The sequence below is a fragment of the Siphateles boraxobius genome, unplaced genomic scaffold (assembly GCF_051911475.1).
Source record: "Siphateles boraxobius isolate OS27281-9 unplaced genomic scaffold, OSU_SipBor_1 30, whole genome shotgun sequence".
Lineage (NCBI taxonomy): Eukaryota > Metazoa > Chordata > Actinopteri > Cypriniformes > Leuciscidae > Siphateles > Siphateles boraxobius.
Window position 1 is genome coordinate 1865585 of NW_027508920.1, and position 18056 is coordinate 1883640.

At 46.9% G+C, this 18056-nt stretch overlaps 1 protein-coding gene across 1 annotated transcript in view; it reads right to left on the reverse strand.

The window, feature by feature from the left end:
• The window catches only part of LOC143757179 (rho guanine nucleotide exchange factor 26-like), a 179811-nt gene that overhangs the window by 33613 nt on the left and 128142 nt on the right, over nt 1-18056 (reverse strand). The window contains exon 12 of the mRNA XM_077248128.1: nt 3505-3714. Coding sequence (XP_077104243.1) covers nt 3505-3714 — 210 coding nt within the window. The remainder of the gene's footprint in view (nt 1-3504; nt 3715-18056) is intronic.

An 18056-nucleotide genomic window follows, 5' to 3' on the forward strand; every position in this document is an offset into this window, starting at 1 on the left:
AAAAAGAAAGAACAAAAAAACGCACACTCACAATGACAGAAAGGGAGGCCAATTTCATCTTTAGTGATTTGTCATCAAACAAACTGTTTATTAATTGAACAAGTAACATGTTTTCGTCGTTTTTTTTTTTTACATAGTAGGCTAATTGGAAGAAGAAAAAAACAATAAGCACGACGTATAAGCTACAGTCCGTTTTTGCATCGCCAAACCAGATGCTCGTTAGATCAAAAAATAATGTCATATGTCATAATGATTTTATGTGAACCTGCCTTTACCGGCAATAGCCTCCTCATGCCAATTCATGTGATGCCCTGCGCAATACACGCACATTACTGCGGGATGGCGGGTGTTCATTTCATAAACTGTACACAATGGTAACGTTAGCTTATTTAACCTGTTAACCTTTGCCAGTGCGCCGACGCTCTGAAGCGTTTTTTTGTAGCCTATAAATTAATGTATATGTCCAAAAAACGGATAATGTCATACTTTTTAGTAGTGCTATCGTGGCGTAATAATCTGTTTGGTTGTAAAATGTATTACCTGAATGAAATGAAATCGAATGTATCATCCTGTGGAATCATTCATTCACCGACAGCATACGAAGATGTTCAACTAATAAATATCTTCATCACTGGCAAAATATGATGCATTTGCAGATTTGCTTTCACTAGACTAAACTAGATCCACGGCCACTTCATCCAACGCTCTTGATGTTCTTAAATCTTCCTGTTACGAATCCGAGTCGAGTGTGATTGAACGCGCTTCAGCCGATTCAGTGCGTGAGGAACTGAACAGATCATTCAGACTGATTCGCGAACCGATTTAGACAGATCTGCCAACTTGTTTGATGAAGTCTTTGAACAGAATCGACTCAAAAGAGTGATTCATTTGTGAATTGAGCATCGCTCATGCTCATACAAAGATACAGCGCGCTCGGAATAAACTCATTTAACAACATGTAATTGCATTAAAATAAAGTAACGAGAGGAACGTCGCCCAACGTAACGTAAAAGTATACACCTTGTGTCCCTGAAAGGAAAATACCCTGCTGCGCGATCTGTGACAGTAGGCGCGGCGTCAATTATGTAAAATATACTAGGCTACACATGGCTATATATATATATATATATATATATATATATCATCTATAAAAGAACATGCATAAAACTGTGAAAGAAACAGTGTATATGGTTTACTGTCTCGTGTACTATTAGGTATATATTATGGTATGTACCCTGGTATACAACCAACTAACGATCAATGTAACCTCACCTGTATCATGCCTCCTACCTAATTAATCCTCATTTAATGACTCACACTTTGATGTACATCACCTTCTTCTAGAATGCAGTGTGGATGTGTTATAGCTATCTGAGCATTAATGAAGGTATGACCACGCTAGGGACAAAGACTCGTAAATCAACTAAGAGCCACTTTCCCTCTCAAACATGTCACCTTTCTTATTGGCCGAGTTCAACCCTTAGGGGTGGAGCTTTTCCAGGCTTTATTAGAGACAGTCCACATGTGACCTCCCTCTCTTAGTTATTTCATCCAGCCGCAACACTGTGTCTGTTGATGCTGGGGAACCCCCTCCCCCTTCGCGGGGGCCCCAGGGCCAAGCAGGCCTCGATCCAACCAAATACCTCTCACAAAGAACCAAGGACAATCTCAGGAGTTTTGGAACAAAGACTGCAACCAACAACGACTCCAATCACCCACTCTTCCGACTTCCTCACTTCTCCTGGGTGCTCGGCGTGGCCTCAACAGGGCCCCAGGACTGGACCAAACCAGCCATGCGTTCCTGGAGAAAGAGAACTCTCAACCAACTTCCACTTGACACTGCCAGAACCATCAACGACTTTAATTTTCAACAACTTCAAGAATTGTTCCCACTACAAATGCAAGTATTCAATTCAATGAAATGTGAAAATGAAATTCTGATGGTTCTTCTCATAGTCCCTCTTCCGGTTTCCAATTTCATCCTATCACTAACCTATTTCTGTATAAATGTGTGTTTAGTTTACTTATGTTTATGATTTAGTTAATAAACTTATGCACTTTATGTATTTGGTTCTGATTTGCTTGCAATACGAATTCCCTTTAAGTTTTTTGATCTTGCTACATGCTCAAAACGCTGTACATGCAAAGAAATAATTATTCTTCTGTGGCCAGGGAAGATACCCTTTTCTTAGAATAAATTAATAATCAAAAGAGTTCGTAGGATGAACTGATTAATTGATTGTAATACTAATTTAGCCATTTCAAGTTAATCCAATTAACTGACCCAAATATTCATAATTAATCATAACAAGTTATTATTGATTATTAATATTTCATATAGCTAGGTTCCTTACATTGGTCTACAGCTAAAATTATTCTGAAATAAATGTAGTCAAACTCTACTAAATATGGGTCACTGAGAATAAAAAAAATGTATGCTAAAATTTTGATTGGATCTAATTATCACGATATGCTATTGGTCAGTATATGTTACCCTTGACCCGGGAACTGCAGATCATAAGTGAGTAATAAAAGGAAGGGATCTCAGTTTAAATCAGAAATTACTAAAATACATCTTTGCCAGGATCTATGAATAAATCTATGACTGGGTTTGGGCAATACTTGATTTTAAGACAAAACAATGAATGATGCAATCTGAAGCTGAATTGAATATGAATTACATCATTATTTCTAGAAGTAATGGCAATTATAACAAAGCTCTGCTGAACAAATTGCCCTATATCGGCTCTAAAAATCATACAGCAGGAGTGAAAAACTCAACTCTGCAAGGCTGTCGCCCTCCAGGAATTTAGTTCAAAACCTGTTCCAACACACATACCTGTAGTTTTCAAATAAGCCTGAAGGACTTGAGCTGGATCTGGTGCATTTAATTAGAGTTGAAGCTTAAGCTAAACTATGGCCTGAAACTGAACACAGGGATATAAATATAAGGAACAAACAAAGGGAACTAGATGAACACAGGTGAACAGAATCTAATCAATGATTAACCATAGTAACAAACTAGAGAGTCAATGAGTAACCAAGGGAACTAATTATGAACACAGGCAAACAGAGCAGACAGAGTGAAAATGAAACCACATCAGAACATAACAGGATATACACATTACAGCTATTTTGAATAGTAATAATACCTCACATTACTTTTTTTTACTGTATTTTCGATGAAATTAATGCAGCCTGGGTGAGCTTAAGAGACTTCTTTTAAAAACATTAAAAATCTTACAGACCCCAAACTGTAGCGTAACTGACTTTCTAGCCAATTAAAAAATGTGGGAAAATGTATACAAATATTTTAGATTTTTTTCTTTCAAAAATAAACCGTTTTAAGATGTTATTAAAATTATTATTATTATTCATAAAACTATTTTAAAATTATTGGATATTTCCAGATTTTCTCTGAACGTGGTATCCCTGTAAAGATGTTTGGCATAAATACTGCAAATAAGTGCACAAGTGTATATGAATTATAATGCAAATACTTACAGTAGCTCCAACCCTAAGATCATGGTCACATTGTCTCCAGAGTAGTTGCTGCAGAAACTGATCTGGAACAGGTGGCTGGCCACGTTCTGTCGTGACGTCAGCATTCCCGAAGTGCCACGTACTGGAGAGAGATTCAGGTCTTCTGCCTGACACGACTCAACCCAGATCTGATCCCTCAGTGCGTAGTCTATAACTGTATAGCTCTCCTCACTGAGGGAATAGAAACAGAGAGTCAGAGATTAATATTAAAGGAATATTCCAGGTTAAATCACTTGGATCTCAGATATACGGTTGCAATGGAACACCACCAAGTCCATCACAGACAAACAATTGTACTTTTTTTTTGAATACATTAAGTAATTATTCACAGTGCAGGGAGGATAAATTAAGTTGAACAGTAGTAACTTGTAGTTCCCTTTCGAACGGTCACTTCGTATTGCGTAGCTATACGCAGTGGGGAAACTCCTTTTCCTCGATTTACTGAAGCCTTTATGTAAAGCGCATTTGCAGCTGCACAGCTAGAACATGAGCGTCTGGATCGCTCATAGGCTGCGCTGCGGCAACTGCACATCCAATGGCGCGGGCGCCTCTGACGTACGACCAATGAGAACACTCTGCGTCATACACGTCAGAGCCCGCCAAGGGGGCGTGACCTCAGTCTATAATAGCCCCCGAATTCGCCATTATAGCAGATTTTACTCCTTCAGCGACAAACTTCACGTCTCTGACCATTTATTGAGCCTTCGCCGTCGAACAAGCCTTCAGCCTGAGCCAGCTACAGTTCAGCAGACGACACATTTCACCGTGTTTCTCCTGACGCCGTCTCTCCTGTGGCTATCCGGCGATATCCTTTACATTGCTCATTGTATATTGTTGTATTATTTGTACGAGCGTTGTTCAAATGCCTCGTGTTAAGACCTGCGCCACGTGCGGATGCAAGCTGCACGAGGCGGACGAACACGCTAGCTGCATTCCATGCCTGGGACTTCACCACGCGGAGAATGCACTGTCTGCCGGCGGATGTGCGGCCTGCGAGAGCATGCCTATCTCCGTGCTGCGAACTCGGCTAGCCCTCTCCCGTGACGGCGACGCCGCCTCTCCCGCGCTTCCTTCTCCGGCCCTACTTCAGCCAAGGAAGAAGAAGCGCCGCAGCCAACGGCATCCGGAGAACATGGATGTTAGTGAACGCACGCCGGCCTCGTCCCCGCGTGCCTCACTCTCTCCAACCCGTTCATCTCCGGTCCTGTTCGAGGGAGATCAGCGCCCCCCCCACGTGGCGGGCCTTGTCTCCTTCGGCGGGCCTAGCGAGCACGACGACAGCCTGTCTATCGCTGCGTCTGAGGAAGAATGGCCGGGCTCTTTCGACCCCGTCATGGCTTCCCAGCCGACGCCCAACGCCTCAGCTACCAGGACTAACTCCGACGCGGAAATGCTTCGGATCCTGACGCAGGCCGTAACGGACCTCGAGCTCGAGTGGGCCGCGCCCGCTGAACCCCCTCGAAGTCGGCTGGATGGCTGGTTTCTGCCAGGGCACCAACAGGCCCCTCGTCACAAGCCAGCGCCATTTTTTCCTGAGGTACACGAGGAGCTTACCAAGGCCTGGCGCACTCCTTATTCTACACGAGGCCCCGCAGTTTTCGCGACGCTCTCCTCCGTGGACGGAGCAGCGGAAAAAGGCTATGAGTCGTTGCCGCCCCTCGAAGAGGCGTTGGCCGCTCATCTCTGCCCGAACACAGCTGCTAGCTGGCGAACTAGAGCTGTGCATCCCAACAAGCCGTGCCGTAGCACTTCAGCCCTCGCCGGACGCACGTATTCCGCCTCCGGTCAGGCTGCATCGGCCCTGCAAACGATGGCTGTGCTGCAGGTTTACCAGGCCAAACTCCTCCGGTCTATGGACGAGGCTGGCCCGGACCCTGAGGCTTTTCGGGACCTTCGGAGCGCCACAGATCTGGCCCTGAGAGCTACTAAGGCCACAGCGCAGGCTATCGGGAGGAATATGGCGAGTTTGGTCGTGCTCGAGCGCCACCTCTGGCTTACCCTCACTGACATTAAGGACGCGGAGAGAACAAAGTTCCTCGACGCCCCAGAATCCAGCACCGGCCTCTTCGGCCCGGCAGTGAAGGGGTTCTCAGAAAGATACACCGAGGCACAGAAAGCGTCCCAGGCCATGCGTCACTTCCTGCCTAAGCGCTCTAGCTCGGCGTCAAGTGCTCACAAGCTAGCCCCCCCGACGCCTCGGCCAACAAAGCCCACGAAGCAGGCCTCTCAGCCCCGCCCTGCGGCTGATGCCCAGCGCCAGCCGAGAGCAACCAAGCGCTTCCCGCTTCCCCGACGCCAAGGCCCCAGACCAAGCGCCGCGCCTCACACAGCGCCGCCAAAGTCATCCTAGCATGCAGGGGAAAGAGAGAGGGCACGGGTCCCGCACTCGCCGGACCACCCTCGAAGAAGTCAACAAAACTTCCCACAGCCCCTTGTTCAGTTCAGGTGGCTGGGGATTTTATTACTGCAAACAGGCCCGCAACAGTAAGCACGTTCTTGCAAACAAACGCCGTTTTCACGGCGACCCATATAAAGCACAAAAAGAGTATGTTTCACAAACACAACACGTGGGTTCACGGTCCCCCTTCATCAGGCGGCCCCTCCCCCGTTATAATACTGTCTTCCCTACACGCAAATGCTTGTACAGTCAGTCCAATACTCAATGTGTGCACAAATCACAATATAAGGGTATCAGGTCCCCCTTCACTAGGCGGCCCCTCCCCTGTTGTAACACTGACTTCCCCACACGCGAATGCTTGTACAGTCAGTCCAATACTCAATGTATGCACAAATCACATGATAAGGGTATCCGGTCCCCCTACATTAGGCGACCAGCCCCAGTCAGTGTGTCAAGCCCTAGCCACACGTGTTCTAGCCTGGCAAGCTATCCCCGGTGTGTCGAGTTGGGTCATAAACACTATAAAGCGAGGTTACTCGCTCCAATTCGCTCGCAGACCCCCGAAATTTCAGGCGGTTCTCGAGACTTCGGTGAGAAGCAACGTGGGTCACGTGCTTCGCACCGAAGTACAGAATCTATTAGCAAAAGGGGCGATAGAATTAGTCCCCCCCGCGCTAAAACACATGGGTTTTTACAGCCGCTATTTTCTGATTCCGAAAAAAGACGGCGGTCTCAGACCCATTCTAGATTTGAGACATTTGAACAAAGCTCTCATGAGACGGCCGTTCAAAATGTTAACTATCAAACATATCCTCGTGCAAGTGCGCACGGGGGATTGGTTTGTCACAATGGATCTGAAAGACGCTTACTTTCACATTCAGATAAACCCTCGTCACAGGCCATTCTTGAGATTCGCCTTCGAGGGCCAAGCTTATCAATACACCGTTCTGCCGTTCGGTCTATCGTTAGCACCCCGTACATTCACGAAGTGTGTGGATGCAGCGCTTTCTCCTCTGAGACATCAGGGAGTGCGTGTGTTAAATTATCTCGACGACTGGCTGGTGCTGGCACAGTCGAGAACCGAGCTATTAGCTCACAGGGATTTGATTCTCAGCCATCTAAAATGCCTGGGTTTCACAATCAATGTTTCAAAAAGCAAACTAACCCCCAGCCAGAGTGTGATCTTTCTGGGTACAGTTTTAGACTCGAGAGCGATGACAGCGCGACTCACACCAGAGCGCGCGCTCTCAGTGCGAGCGCTTACAGGCACTTTCAGAGCGCGCGAGCACGCGCCACTGAAGAAATTTCAGAAACTGCTTGGTCTCATGGCAGCAGCATCGCCAGTACTCCGCTTGGGATTACTGCGCATGCGCCCGCTGCAGCATTGGCTGAAACGACGTGTGCCAACTCACGCATGGCAGTCAGGCAACTTGCGCGTTATGGTAAATCACGGTTGTTTAAGAACCCTGATTCCCTGGCGAGCGCAGAACTGGTACCACGAGGGGGTGACAATGGGAACAATTTCCAGAAGGAAAATGGTTCTTACAGATGCGTCCAACCTGGGTTGGGGAGCGCTGCACGAGGGCATGCCTGCATCCGGCCTCTGGTCGAGCACGGAGCAGAGCTTACATATCAACTGTCTGGAGATGAAAGCAGTTGGATTGGCCCTGAAAGCATTTCTGTCGAACCTCAGGGGTCACCACGTTTTAGTCCGCACAGACAATATATCAGTGGTGGCCTACATAAATCGCCAGGGGGGCATCAGGTCAGGAAACCTGCATGCGATGGCGAGAGACCTCCTCTTATGGGCACAAACCAACCTGAGCTCTCTGAGAGCAGCGCATATACCGGGCATCCAGAATGTGGGCGCGGATATGCTTTCACGGGGCAACACTCCCCTCGGCGAGTGGTCCCTGAACCCACAGACGGTCAGTCTGATATGGAAGGTGTTTGGCGAGGCCGAAGTCGACCTGTTCGCCTCGAGAATCAACACCCACGGCAAATTGTTCTTCTCGAAGGACAGGGACGCGCTGGCCCATGTCTGGCCCAACCGTCCCCTTTATGCCTTTCCCCCCGTCTCGATGATTCCACAAGTCATCAAACGGGTCAGAGAGAGCGGGTGCCCAGTCCTTCTGGTGGCCCCTCTCTGGAAAACCAGACCGTGGTTCCCGGAACTGGTTCAGTTATCGGACACAATCCCATGGCCTGTCCCACTGAGGAAAGACCTCCTCACACAGGCGAACGGGACATTGTGGCATCCGAGACCCGATTTATGGGCCCTCCATGTGTGGCCCCTCAACGGGTACCCAAAGACCTTCCTGAGAAGGTCTTAAGCACTATATCTGAAGCCAGGGCCCCGTCGACTCGGCGCCTTTACGCTTCGAAATGGTCAGGTTTTTCCAGCTGGTGCTCGAAAAATCAGGCTGACCCAGAGTCATGTGAGATACCTGTAGTTCTCTCATTCTTACAGGAGCTGCTGGATGCGGGTCGCTCCCCGTCCACGCTCAAAGTGTATGTGGCAGCCATAGCAGCACATCATGTTCTGGTGGCTGGCCAGTCACTAGGAAGAAACGACCTGGTCGTGAGATTCCTTAAAGGTGCTAGGAGAATGAACCCCTCCAGACCTCCATCTGTGCCATCTTGGGACCTCTCCACGGTCCTGGGGGCTCTGAAAGGTCCACCTTTCGAACCGCTCCAATCGGTTGATCTAAAACCCCTCTCGCTGAAGACCGCTCTCCTTATGGCTTTGGCATCTATCAAGCGAGTGGGAGATCTGCAGGCACTCTCTGTGAGCCCTGCATGTTTGGAGTGGGGTCCAGATGACTCCAGAGTCGTCCTTAAGCCCAGACATGGTTACGTTCCTAAAGTGCTCTCAACACCGTTCAGAGCACAGGTGGTGACGTTATCAGCCCTCCCTCCTTCTGCAGAGGATGGAGAGGTTAATCTTCTCTGCCCTGTCAGAGCGCTGAGAATCTATCTGGAGCGTTCTGCGTCTTTTAGACAATCAGAACAGCTTTTTGTCTGCTTTGGTGGTAGATCCAAGGGGGATCCAGTCACTAAGCAAATACTGTCTAGATGGATAGTGGATGCTATTTCTATGGCTTATACCGCAGCGGGTCAAGTTTGCCCTATAGGCGTCAAGGCCCATTCAACCAGAGGTATGGCCTCGTCATGGGCTTGGTCATCTGGCATTCCCATTAGTGATATTTGTGATGCGGCCGGCTGGTCCTCGCCTTCCACATTTATGAGTTTTTATAATATGGAAGTGCCTTCCCTGCAGGCGAAGGTGCTTTCGGTATGATTAAGACCCGTTGGTGGCCGGTCTTGTCATATATTACTGTGCACAATCACATTCACATATATACATGAAACCCGCTGCTGGCCGGTTGTAGTTCATACATAAACCCGCTGTGGCTGGTTATATTTATATATATATAAACCCGCTTTTGGCCGGTTATATGACATATATAAAACCCGCTTTGGCCGGTTATATGACATATATAAATTCCATACATATATAAAACCCGCTTCGGCCGGTTATATTCCATAACAGATATCAACCCGCTTTAGCTGGTTAAGATTTCATATATAAACCCACTTGACTGGGTATATGTTCGTATACTAATAACCCCGACAGAGTCTGGGTTCATTGGTGTAGTATATTGGGTATTTCTACTGATGTATACTACTGAGACCTGACGGTGTCTGGTCTATTTTTACATAAATTATGCGGTTATGGCTTGTTCTGTACGCTCAGGGGTCCTGAGTTGCAGTGACAGCCAGTTACTCAGTGCGGTGTTTTGCATGGCGTCCCCACTGCGTATAGCTACGCAATACGAAGTGACCGTTCGAAAGGGAACTACTCGGTTACTCACGTAACCTCAGTTCCCTGAGTTAGGGAACGAGTATTGCGTAGCCAGCCGCACTATGGTAACATGGCAAGTTGTCGCTTCAGTCGTTAAACCTGCTATAATGGCGAATTCGGGGGCTATTATAGACTGAGGTCACGCCCCCTTGGCGGGCTCTGACGTGTATGACGCAGAGTGTTCTCATTGGTCGTACGTCAGAGGCGCCGGCGCCATTGGATGTGCAGTTGCCGCAGCGCAGCCTATGAGCGAGCCAGACGCTCATGTTCTAGCTGTGCAGCTGCAAATGCGCTTTACATAAAGGCTTCAGTAAATCGAGGAAAAGGAGTTTCCCCACTGCGTATAGCTACGCAATACTCGTTCCCTAACTCAGGGAACTGAGGTTACGTGAGTAACCGAGTAGATTTTCCATTAGAAACAGAACTTCCACCAGATGTTTACTGTGGCTGCTTAAAATACTTTTGACCAATTTCGACCATACGTCAGCTCAAATCTGTTTCGGTTTATCTATATTTCTGGGTTGTCTTGTTTGCACAGCACTCTTTAGGTTATGTCACAGAATATCAATTGGCCACAGGCCAGGACACTTCTTTTGTTGTATCACCCAACCTCTTTTAAGCTTGAAGTTTGAACATCTGTCCCTACATTTTCATGCAAAAATGGCTTGATAGTCTCTTGAAATCATTGTTCCTTCAATGATTCACACGTGTCCTTGGGCCACCATGAGACACGTCAATATTTTTCCAGTGGTTACCTATGTGTTGTCCTTCCCTATGTGTTGTGTTTTTCTGATATTGGGTACAGGGAGAATATATTTGCAATCCCTGCATCTCGAGGAGAACAAATGTGTCAGTGTGTGCCTTTTTTTTACTGGTAGGTCTTCTGTGCAACCCACACTTACAATCAAGTCAAGTCACCTTTATTTATATAGCGCTTTTTACAATACATATTGTTTTAAAGCAGCTTTACAGAGATAACAGGAAGATAATGTTGTAATAGTATTGTTAAATTTAAAATTATATGTCCCCAACTAAGCAAGCCAAAAGCCAATGCAAAAAACCTTGGGAGAACCCAGGCTCAGTCAGGGGGCCAGTCCTCCTTTGGCCCACGAACGAACAGTGTATGATTATGATTTAGGCAGCATTATAGGTCAGAAGTCAGATGGGATCAGAGCTTTCACGATATTTATCCAGTTCCATCTGGTTGGGGGTTGAATCATCACGCCGGTATGGAGACGAATTTGTTGGTGTCCATGAGGCCTTCACAGTGTTGATGAGGCTGGCACTTCAGGGATGCGTTGTCGTCATGTCCGTGTGATGGTCCTTCATCAGATCTGGATATGGCCTGGATCCGGCGGTTTGCGGTAAACCTCAGGATAAACGGAGAAACTAATATTAGCGTAGACGCCATCCTTCTTGTGATGTACAAAGTACATCAGGATTTATGGGAAGTGTTGTTGGTTCCGGCTGATCTAAACTATGCAGCCTAACATTGAATTATAGAAATCGTCTCGGTTACGTATGTAACCCTAGTTCCCTGATAGGGAACGAGACGCTGCGTCAAGCTGTGGGAACGCCTCTGCGTGTCTGCGTCATGAAGCACGTATGGAATCAGTCCAATGGAGAGATGGAACGTCATAGGCGGGTGACGTCATCGACCAGGAAACTATAAAACACCCCCAAAACACAAGCGCGACAGCTTCTGATAGGCCTGAAGGAAGCGCTAACGGGCATGCTGGGAGTATGGCAAAACAACGCAGCGTCTCGTTCCCTATCAGGGAACTAGGGTTACATACCTAACCGAGACGTTCCCTTTCAAGGGAACTCGAGCTGCGTCAAGCTGTGGGAACGCCAATACCCACGTCGCCATAGGAGCAAATGACCGTCATGTGGGAACTAGCGCACAGAGGACGAGAGCACCTGCGCCCCAGGAGTGGAACTTAAGTCCAATTCATAGAACTTAACAAATGTATGGGGTGAGGACCACCCAGCCGCATCACAAACATCACTTAGCGGAAAACAATGCTTTAGAAGCAGCCATACTCCTAGTAGAGTGGGCTCGTACAGCCAAAGGTGAAGGCTGACCAGCCGACTCATAAGCAAGTGAGATGGCCTCAACCACCCACTTGCTCATTCTCTGTTTAGACGCGGGACACCCTTTCCTGGGTGGTCCAAAGCACACAAATAACTGTTCTGATTTCCTCCACAGGGCAGCTCTGTGGACGTAAGCATCTAACGCCCTAACCGGGCAGAGAAGGTTAAGTTTCTCCTGATCTGATGACACAAAAGAAGGAGGATAGAAAGCCTGCAGCACTGTAGGTCTGACAGCATTAGTAGGGACCTTAGGGACATAACCTGGTCTAGGGTATAGAAAAGCCTTAACCATACCAGGCGAAAACTCCAGGCACGAGGGTGCAACCGACAGGGCCTGCAAATCTCCGATTCTCTTAAGTGAGGAGATTGCAAGCAGAAAAAGAGTTTTATACGTGAGAAATTTCTCAGAAACTTCCTCAATAGGTTCAAAGGGGGCCAAAGAAAGGCCCTCTAGTACAATGGCCAAATCCCAAGTCGGCACCCCCGTACGAACTGCAGGCCTCAGCCTCAAAGTGCCACGAAGGAAGCGAGTTATAAGTGGGTGTCTCCCAAGAGAAACTCCACTGAAAGGGACATGGTAAGCAGCTAGTGCCGCCACATACACCTTTAGTGTGGAGGGGGATAACCCTGCAGAGAAACGCTCCTGCAGAAACTCCAGCACTGCACCCACTGGGCGGTTAACTGGGTCCTGCCGGTGTTCTGCACACCAAGAAGTGAAAAGTTTCCCCTTCAGGGCATATAACTTCCTCGTGGACGGAGCTCTGGAGTGAAGGATGGTCTCAACAACCTCAGTTGAGAGACCAGATTCTATGAGCTGGGCCCCCTCAGAGGCCAAGCCCACAGTTTCCACAACTCTGGGCGGGGGTGAAATATCGTACCGCCCTCCTAAGAGAGTAGATCCCTCCTGATCGGAATCTCCAAGGGAGAGCCGTCCAGAAGAGATATTAGGTCCGCGAACCATACTCGGGCCGGCCAGAACGGGGCTACTACAAGTAGGCTGACCCCGTCCCGGCGAACCCTCTCCAGAACTCCTGGTAGCAGAGCAACCGGGGGAAAGGCATACAGACGTGACCTCGGCCACGGCTGTACCAGAGCGTCCAACCCCAGAGGGGCTGGCTGACTGATGGAGAACCACAGATGACAGTGCGTTGTCTCCTTGGAAGCGAATAGGTCCACCTCGGCGCGACCGAAACTCAACCAAAGGAGCTCCACCACCTCGGGGTGGAGCCTCCATTCCCCCGGCCTCGGCCCCTGCCTCGACAGGGAGTCTGCTACCACATTCAAATAACCAGGAAGATACTTAGCTCTCAGAGACCGTGACTTCCCCTGGGACCACAGGAGGATCTGACGGGCCAACTTGTAAAGTGGACGCGACCGCAGGCCCCCCTGATGATTTATATACGAGACCACCGACATATTGTCTGACTGAACTAGTCTGAACTGCTAGGAAGTGTTTCAAAGCTTGGAACACCGCCAACATCTCTAGACAATTTATATGCCATGATAGATGATGGTCCTGCCACAGACCTTGGGCTGGACGACCACTCATGACCGCCCCCCATCCTGTGAGGGAAGCATCCGTCGTTAGCGTTACGCAATGACAAAGAGCCCCCAACTCAGGCCCTTTGGATAGGAACCAGGTTTCTTTCCACATGACCAGAGCACGAAGGCAGCGCCGCGTGACTTTGATCGTGCGGAGGGGATTTCCCCTCGGGGAGAATCCCTTGGTCCGGAGCCACCACTGCAGTGGTCTCATGTACAACAGGCCGCAAGGTATAACGTTGGACGCTGCTGCCATCAGACCCAACAGTCTCTGAAACTGTTTTACAGTGAGTAGCTGGCCTAGCTTTACTTGTTTCATAGCTGAAAGAATCGAAGCGATGCGGGTCGGAGAAAGTCGCACTCGCATCGAGATCGAATCCCAAACGACACCCAGAAAAGTGGTCTTCTGAGAAGGAGATAATACACTTTTCTTTGCGTTCAGCCTCAACCCCAACTTTCTCATATGAGCGAGAACAACATCTCGATGCTGAACCGCCATCTGCTCTGTCTGAGCTAAAATCAACCAATTGTCGATGTAATTGAGGATACGAATGCCCTGAAACCTCAGGGGCGCTAAAGCTGCATCCATGCATTTCGTGAAAGTGCGGGGAGATAAAGCTAGGCCAAATGGAAGAACCTTGTACTGGTACGCCTCGCCCCCGAAGGCGCACCTCAGGAACTTCCTGTGTTGTGGAAGGATGGAAATATGGAAGTACGCGTCCTTCAGATCTATCGTGACAAACCAGTCCTCGGATCTGATTTGTGACACGATCTGCTTGATAGTGAGCATCTTGAATTTTAGCTTCCCTACTGAGCGATTCAACAGGCGCAGATCTAAAATTGGACGCAACCCCCCATCCTTCTTTGGAACGATGAAATATCGGCTGTAAAAACCTGACTCCAACCTGGGAGGAGGAACCCGTTCTATAGCCCCCTTTTGAAGGAGCGCTTTCACCTCTTGTTCCATTACCAGAGCCTGCTCGGGGCCCACACTGTGGGAAGAACCCCTCTGAATTTTGGTGGACGACACCTGAATTGGATAGTATAACCCTTTTTTACTGTGTGCAGAACCCACTGAGATATTTTTGGAAGGCTTTTCCACTCTGCCAGAAATACTACTAAGGATACCAGTCTCTCGAGACTGGCCTCTGGTGTAACTTGAGCAGCAAACACAGCGCCCTGTAACGGCGCACCGGCAGGGAACGACTGGCTTAACTGCTCTGAGACCCTCTGAGTATGCCTGCAAGATGGACATCGTGTGCAGGCACGCCGAAGCTTGACCGGCCGCCGACTACGCCTTACCCACTAAAGCTGACGTACTTCTAAGAGGCTTAGAGGGTAAAAGTGGTGCTTTAAAAGAAGATGCAGGTTCAGCAGAAAGATGACTAGCAAGCGCCTCTTCTGTTTTGGGCATCGCCCCATAACCATGAGATTTAGCCCCCACAATGTTTGAATAAGTGGAAGCTTGAGGGCTAAAAACACGATAAGAGACCGGCTTTTTCCACGATCTCGAAACCTCTGTGTGGAGATCAGGGAAGAAGGGCAAGCACCGGCGTGGAGGTTGAGAACGGGAAGGCAAAAATCTTTCATCTAATTTAGATTTTTCTCTAGACTCCTGCCTAACAGCTGGCCACTCGATGCTTAATTTAGAAACAGCACGAGTGAGCACCTCAATAAGCTCCTCACTTTCGGGAGAGCGAGATGGCGAATCATCGACATCTCCCGCATCCAGACTAACAACATCCAGATCCTCAGAACTGGATAGTTGCAGTACTGGGGCCTCAGTTCGGGGGGAAGAAACCGCAGAGCGTGTTTCCGAACCCGAGACTGAGGCACTGGATCTAACAGGTAAGGGCTGAGATAGGGCAGAGCCCGTCTCAAGCCCCACTGTTAGATCCATCTGCGATCCCCACGAATGACGTCGCGGCTCAGCCTCGGCATAAGCGGGACCCGATCCGCGGGGATCGCGAACCGAACCACTCTCCTCAAAGAGTGATCGGAGAGCGGAGAGCGGAGCGTTCTAAGAGGCAAACGCTCGCAATGCTCACAATCAGCCCCCTCGAGAGCTGACTGGGCATGCTGCACTCCCAAACAAACAACACATAAGCTGTGTGTATCCCCGCTCGTTAAATAGCGCGAGCAGGGAGGAACACACTTCTTAAATTGTTGTTCGCTTGCCATTGTCTCTCAATATAATATATATATATATATAGTTTTTTGAAATAGTGAAACTCCTGCTTAGTGACAGACAAAAACACTTGAGACAGATCCACATATAGCGCTTACTGAAGGCAAAGAAGCTGTCGCGCTTGTGTTTTGGGGGTGCTTTATAGTTTCCTGGTCGATGACGTCACCCACCTATGACGTTCCGTCTCTCCATTGGACTGATTCCATACGTGCTTCATGACGCACACACGCAGAGGCGTTCCCACAGCTTGACTTAGCTCGAGTTCCCTTGAAAGGGAACTATAATGTGTTATGTGTATGCTAAGCCAAAGAGATGTGTTTTTAGTCTAGATTTGAACTGACAGACTGTGTCTGCTTCCCAGACCATGTTAGGAAGATTGTTCCAAAGTTTTGGTGTTAAATAGGAAAAGGATCTACCGCCAGCAGTCGATTTTGATATTCTAGGTATTATCAACTGGCCAGAATTTTGAGATCGCAATAGACGTGAAGGACTATAATGCGTTAAGAGCTCGCTCAAGTACAGGGGAGCTAAACCATTTAGTGCTTTGTAGAGCGCATTAAGGGTTTTCTGTTAGAACGGTGTTGTGTTAGCACTAATGTTAATAACTTAATAAGTTAATAACTAATGATCTTTGCCACGGAAGTGAATCGATCAAAACTAACTTTAGCTGGACAATAACTTTACTCTAGAGCTGCTGTAAAGCCAAAACAATCTCTGTTACTTTAATTTCCTATTATCACTGTAAAGCTGCTTTGAAACAGTCCATATTGTTAAAAGTGCTATATAAATGAAGGTGACTTCACTAGAGGTTTACTTAATTTGTCCAGTCTGCCTTGCTAATAATCACTCATTGTTTTCAAGAAAACTTGTAATAACTGGTGTTATTACAGTTTGTGCGTTATTAGTGATGTCAGATTGTGTCTATGTTGATCAACATCAACAGCAGCTAACTGTAGCCTACACCAATAATATTACACACGTGCACCAGTGCCGTATCTTTTTACCAGGGACCACTGGCCTACAGTTATATGTACATGACTTCGGGGAGAAGCTGTGGGTTTAAAGTGCAAGTCATCAAGCTATCCATCAAACCTTGCTCCAAAACATAAATCAAAACCAGAATGGAATGTTCAGTACGGAAAAGGAAAAGACTGATAAAGAGGAACGCTGGAAGAGTGATAAAGAGGTGGAGGCGTAATGTAAACCTTAACGGGTGAATCTCATGAAATGTTAAGACATGTCCCAGTCAAATTTCAAACCAAAATAAAAAGAAACAAATAACATATTTTGGACAGAAATGTCTAACTCTATCGAGAGTAAGCTATCTGTGTGCAAAATAATAATAATAATAATAATAATAATAAATGTAAGAAGTATAAGGACACATTGCACTTTACTAATTGTTGTACTGAATTGTATGCAGATTTTAATAATAATAAAAGCATTTTGTCTTGACAGGATGGATCAATAATTATAGTAATGAAAATGTGAAGCTTTTTCTTACATTGTAGTAATAATAATTTTTCCTGAAGGAGTAGTTCACACAAAAATGAAAAATCTGTCCTAATTTCCTCACCCTCATATCACCAAACCTGTTTCACTTTCTTTCTACTATGTAACATAAAATAAGATATGTATTTATTTATTTATTTTTGTCCATACAACATTGGGTGAATAAATGACATATTGAGGAAACATATACAATACAATATATTTGTCACAGTGTCTGTTGTGTTTCCACTGGGTGTCCACTAGATGTCCCTTCCTTCCTGTCTCCATTCATCCTGGAACCACATTTCCCATAATCCTTGTTTGTTCCCATCCTTGTTTGTTCCCATCACTTGTGATTGCACCCAGCTGTTCCCATTTATGTTGTTGGTGTCTGAGCATAAATACCCTGTCTGGGTTAGTTCATGTCACGGAGTCATTATTGTATGTCACTCGTCTACTCTAAGGTCTGGTTTCAAGTCTGTTCTCGTTTTTGTTCTTGCTTGTTTTCTTTATTTGTTCTCTGACTGATTAAATGGTTTTCGACACTGGCATGGATCACTACGATTCTGATTATTTGGACTTTGACTCTTGCATGGATGACGATGATTTGGATTGCCCTGATTACCATGTTGCTGCGTTTGGATCCACCCATTTCTCCGCTAGCGATTGTGAATATTTGTCTACTTTAAATTGTAGATGTCCAGTCAATTGTCACACATCTGTAAAATATATTAAACAAAACAGTATTTCTGTCTATAGTCAAGATGATACATGTTTTTCTATGATTTAAATGATTAAAAGTCTCTGACAATGACTGCTGACTAGTTTTAATTAGAATGTTGGTGTGTAAGCAAGTGCTATTCATAAAAGCATTGAAATGCTAGGGGTGTGGAATAAGTCAGCATGTCTTCAGCCAGATAATTAGCTGTGTTTGT